This window comes from Chiloscyllium plagiosum, chromosome 23, assembly GCF_004010195.1.
Source record: "Chiloscyllium plagiosum isolate BGI_BamShark_2017 chromosome 23, ASM401019v2, whole genome shotgun sequence".
NCBI classification, from domain to species: domain Eukaryota; kingdom Metazoa; phylum Chordata; class Chondrichthyes; order Orectolobiformes; family Hemiscylliidae; genus Chiloscyllium; species Chiloscyllium plagiosum.
In genome coordinates, this window is record NC_057732.1 from 16,555,508 (window position 1) to 16,561,507 (window position 6,000).

The 6,000-nt window shown below is 38.4% G+C and overlaps 1 protein-coding gene across 3 annotated transcripts in view; it reads right to left on the minus strand.

Moving 5' to 3' along the window:
- Nucleotides 1-6,000, minus strand: part of LOC122561654 (copine-8) — a 356,185-nt gene that overhangs the window by 130,793 nt on the left and 219,392 nt on the right. For all 3 annotated transcript variants that reach the window (XM_043713602.1, XM_043713603.1, XM_043713601.1), the window contains exon 7: nt 266-329. In XM_043713602.1, coding sequence (XP_043569537.1) covers nt 266-329 — 64 coding nt within the window. The remainder of the gene's footprint in view (nt 1-265; nt 330-6,000) is intronic.

Genomic DNA, 6,000 nt, shown 5'->3' on the forward strand with positions numbered 1-6,000 from the left:
CTGTATTTGCATTGCACCATTGGCTTGTCTGAGTTCCTAATGATTATTATCTACTGAGCCCAGTCTTTGCGAAACAGATCATAAGACTCACTAATAGTTGTGGTCACCCAAAAGAACATCTCAAAAATTGAAGTTCCACTTGTTAAATTTCTTTAGTTAGCAGAAACATGACACATAGGTCTCAATTCTAATGGGTAATTTTGATGACACCTTTACTGTATTATGTAGTTCTTAATTTGGAAGAAGATTGATAACTTGTTCTTACATGGCAATTGCTCAATTCTTCTGCTGTGAGAATTATTGCTCCACATTTCTTTCCAGGAATTCCCCTGTTAGATTAAAACAAAAAGAAAATAAATATTTGCTTCTATTTTCATAAATTTCTTTGGTGAAATAAATTTTGAATAATATTTTCTTCTATGATGTTTCACTTGATCCTTAAATGGCTTAAATTATACCTTTGTTTCAATCACCTTTGTTTACCAATTTCTTTTGACTGTGAACTGAATTGAGAAAAGGACTGTTTTTCAACAAACGACTGAGGAAGGAGTTGCTGTACTTTTACACTATTGCTTTGTAAACAGTGAAGAAGGAATAAATAAACGGCATCTCACCAGGACATGCGTACAAAGTCAGATTTGACTGGTAACAAGAAGCTGAATGGTTTTCACAACTGGTCACAATTCCACAAACCAAAGTTCACCAGCCTTACTACAACTGATTATTTTTATCCAATTAGCTGTCTGTCAATAATACTGTGCATCAAGAAAACACCTATTCCTATGTTGAGACCATAAGGTTCATTTGAATTATTACGCTACAATTTAACTTACTACATTAGTTTTTGCTGACTCTTGCTAATTCCTTGGTTTTTCAGATGTGCATCAGCACCTTCAATCCATGAAATTGCAGAGAACAATCTATTTCAGACGGATGTCTTCATGTGGTGCAACTAATGTCTGAAGACGCCAATTGTCCAGAATTGGGTTCTGCCACAAGTACCCCATGAGACAGCCAGGTTGCTTTTAGTATTGGCATCTGTTTTCAAGATGCCATAGCCTCAGGTCACTGGCAACTTTCCACTTAATATTTTACTGTCTTGCACCCAGTGACTCTTGTGTGGTACTCAATATGCAAGAGTTCCATATCACACTTGTCAGCATCCTTGAAGTGAAGCTTTTGGCACCCACTGATGATCTGGTTCTGGTTATTTCATCATTTTAAAAGATCCTTGGGTATGGATTGATGTTCCATCCTGCTAATGTGGCTAAAGCAACTAATCCGACTTTGTTTAATGAGTGCTAACAAAGTTGAGAGCTTTGTCTTTAAAAATGACCATTGCACTTATGTGCCCTGTCAGAACACAAACATCACATGCAACAGACAGAGAAGATGGAAATTATTGAGCTTCTTTTGAGAGTTGTGAATTGCCCGTGTTTTACAACCATTCAATGGTTTGGGAACACAGGCATTGCAAACTACCAGCTTGATCCTAATAGACAGCCTGATGATATTTCATGTACATTTCATGAGTTGGTCAAAGGTGGTAGCTGCTTTCCTCAGCTATGTATCAATGTCTGCATCCAGTGACAGACTGCCACTGTGGAATTGAAACAGCAGCATTTGCTAACCCCTTCTGGAAGAGCTGGTTCTTTAGTTTGATCCCATTTGGTTAGTACATATTTAACTGCAATGTAAACCAACTTATTTGCAATTATTCAAGGACAAATCATGTAAATACCTAGAGTATAATTCACCTTTAAAAATAACTGTTTATAGTAAATTGGCTTTATGATCCTAATCCTGTTTTCCAAAATGTTTTTCAATTATACTCGTGTATCAGAACTAGGTAGTTATGAGCTGATTGAAGCGATCAACTTTTGAAGTGTTGGCTTTCTTGTTACACCGGCATAACACTTTCAATTCATAGCAATGCCTATTGGAGGAAATTAGGAGTGAAGCGAACTGCCTGAAAAATAAAAGCAACTTTGCTGACTTACTAATTTAAAATTTTCCAGAAACCCTGATCTGCCACATTCGCATAGCTAGGGTTTTGCAGGACAAGGAGACAATATCCATCACTCATCAAGAGTTCTGTCAATCATGTTTTCAAATCTCACAATCCACACCGTTTAACCTAATGATTAACAATAATGTTTATTATCAATGAACAAAACTCAGAATTTTTCTTAAACTTAGACATGCCAGTGATGTTGAAGACATACACTAACACCGGATATAATGTGCCTCATCAATTGGTGTGCTGTGAGTTGCTCACTGCTTATAAAGAAACATAGTAATCTGAAAGCTATATCTCACGTTCAGAAAAACAGTTTAGTGCTGCAAATTATAGGACAACAATTACACACAAGAAAATTCATCCAATACAATTGGTAGCAATGGTGAAGTACATGATATTAGGTTTTGTCAGACTATTGAGATGACTTTGATAAGAAGAAAGTTTACATTTGTCAAGGCTTGGCTCTTACAGAGGGCCATCTGAATTAGTGAACTAATATACAAAGACATTGCAATCAGAAGGAAAAAAAAGTGAGGCAGTCACTGTGGTGTTCTGTGGCTATCTTGACATTGATATTTGGGACAGTTGAGTTCCCCACTGTAAATATTGACAAATCTACAAACCCTCTGTGCTATCATCAGGTTCATAACTTTTGGTTTGACCTCTGAACCAAAAGAAATACTTGAAATTCTTCACCAAAGCCTGGTTGCCAGAGCAGAAAACATACTCATTTTGCAGTCAACGATAGTTGAGTGTTTTCATCCAAAGCCAAGTTGTCTCTATCCTCAGGCATTACAGGCTTTGCATGGTCACTATACCAGGGGATCATACAAGCTTTCAAAACACAGTGCCCTTTGCAGCAAAAAATAATTTAAAGCATCTGTTCAGGTGACACTGACAGTACTGAACGATGTCAGGCATGTATTCCTTCTGGATTCACTGCACGGGATATTAATGCTTTGGGAACAGTATCAAAACATGCTTTGCAGATTGATTCCACTTGCACAGAGCTACAGCTCCAAATGACTAAAGATAGTTTTGTGCACATTTGTGGAGAGATTCATTGCACTATCAACTGGAATGTCACTCAATAAAATCAGCATGGAGTGTTACCAAACTGGATTATTCTAATTGAATGCTACAGTACTTTAAAGAACATTTGTTTACACAGTTTACATTTTTAAAAAGTAATTCTTTTTTTATTTATGGTTACTACCCTATACCCTCAGTTAAAGAAGAAACTCCTACAGTAACTGGAGGAAAATATGTTTTAAGCTGTAACTATGGGGGTGACGTTATCTGCGAGCTGATTCCTGTCAGACAATGCTTGAATAGTATAGATTTTTAATCAACACGTTCAGAAGTGTTTTTACATATTTCTGAAGCAGGTAGGATTTGAAATTGGGACCTTCCATCTCAGAAGAAGGGAAAATGACAGTTACAAAAGAATCCTAATCCTTTGGTAGTAGGTATTGTCAATCAACCTGCCAGACATATTAATACACTTGTTGGAGTAGGTGGGGCTTGAACTCTGGTCTCCTGATTCTGAGGTAGGGACACTACATTTCACCATAAGAACCCCAACACTTGGATATTAGATATTTTCTAATCAATCTCTTCAGAGATGCTATTACATGGGACTTCATCACTTGGTTCAGAGGTAGGGACACTCCCAGTACACCACAAGGACCCAAATTCTTGGATGGTATATCCACCTTGATCCTCCACCTGGCTTCATCAAGGATTCGCTGTTCAGAATTCTTTGCCTGAGTGCAATGACATGATTCCATTTCAGTTAGCATATACACATTGTGATCCTATTCACTGTGGGAAGAGGCCACAATTAGAAATGGAAACAACCCAATCCAATTGACTAACACCAAAACCATTGTGGGCGACTTACACCAGTTAGACTGCAGTTCAAGAACACATTTTGCTGCCACTTTCTCCAGGGCAAACAGAGTTGGACAACACTGGATGTCCATGTTCCATAACAGAACACAGCTAAAATATTAACGCAAAGCAGTTTCGCTGCTAAGCAGCATGCCTTATGCTGGGTCTAAATCCTGCCATATCACCTTCTAAACAAATGCCAATTCTACTGAGACATGGTTTTCAATTATCACTTTCTTTCTGAAGCTGTTGATCAGCTTTAGCTAGTCTTCCCAAATGGTACAACTGAGTGTAGGAGTTCCAAATCAAATTGCAACCACTGTAAAGCGACTTATGAGCAATCCAGAAGTTTAAAATACTCCATGCCACAGAAACGTATGCACTTTCTTCCTCCTGTATAGAAAAAAGTAAAACCTCATCATAAATGTAAAGCAAAATAATTCCCTGGCAGCATGAAATAACAAGTGCATCATAAGACAATTTTCAGAATGTTGTTTGCAACACAATAACCTAAAAAATAAGCTGCTCTTGTCATTCTGACAGATGGTGAACCTCTGTGATAGAATTAATACTTACTCAGGAGAGCAGATCCAAACACACTGAACCATATTATTACTATTATAAAGGATAACAGATGGTTCCACTCACTCCTTCTTTCCTTTTGTCAACAGCACACTTTTATTTTCTGAACACACAGTTTTCAACAGTTTTCTCAAAAGGAGCTATCACAGCAGAATACCTTAGGAAAACTATTTGCTCATGGAGAATGATTTGGAGATGATTTGGAATGATTTGGACTGGAGTGTACAATGTTAAAAATCACACAACACCAGGTTATAGTCCAACAGGTTTAATTGGAAGCACTAGCTTTCAGAGCGCTGCTCCTTCATCAGGTGGTTGTGGTGAAGGACCAGCGCTTCAAAAGCTAGTGCTTCCAATTAAACCTGTTGGATTATAACTTGGCGTTGTGTGATTTTTAGATGGAAATGTGTTGCTGGAAAAGCGCAGCAGGTCAGGCAGCATCTAGGGAACAGGAGAATCGACGTTTCGAGCATTAGCCCTTCTTCAGGATTGTGTGTGATTTTTAACTCAGGGAGAATAGCCTTGTCATTTAAACTTGCTTTTAAATAATTTTATTGGAGATCTTCCAAAAGCAAGCTTAAGATCTGAATTCAGTCAAATTTACAATTATGGCAATGAGCACAATGTTGACGGGACCATTGGGATAGATTATCACCACACACAGGACTCGATATGGTTATGACTAATATGTCTTAGATGCAAGCAAATTCTAACACACACACACAGAACTTTGTAAGCCAATGTATTATTTACTCTTATATTGTATTATTTACTTTGAATTAAGTAACCATGGTTTTATTTGTTTCCTATTAATGAATGTAAACTGTCTGTATTGGAGTCCTGCGTGCCAGGATTTAGTCTCATAAATGGGCAATGAAGAAGCTAGCATGCTGACAGAAGAACTGAATTGTGGGTGTGAGAACAGTTAAGGTAGGACAAGAAGATTAATCAAGATGTAGATTTTTGCAAGTTCGTAAGGCAGTACAATTACATTGGAGAAATGTGCTCCATTAAACATAACCATGCCTTCTTCATTCCAACATTGATGGACCAAAACAGCCACCTGGGTTTCTTCAAGAATAACCAGGGAGAAGATCTGGGCATGGCTTTGAACAAGTTATTACCTTATATGGCACAGTCACAGCAGGATATAAAAACACCAGAAAAAAAAGGACTTGCTGCTATAGTCAGATATAGAAGTTTGGCCATATACTCCAAAATTGAGCCAAGATCTGCTGGAAAAGCACAGCAGGCCAGGCAGGCAACATCCGAGGAGCAGGAAAAATCGACATTAGGGCAAAAGCCCTTCATCAGGAATGGAGGTAGGGAGCCTTCAGAGTGGAGAGATAAATGGGGAGGGGGGACTGCTGGGGAGAAGGAAGCAAAGAGTACAATAGATGAATGGGGGATGGGGATAGAGGTGATAGGTCAGCGGGGAGAGTGGAGTGAATAGGTGGGAAGGGAGATTGGCAGGTAGGACAGGTCATGGGGACAGTGCTGAGCTG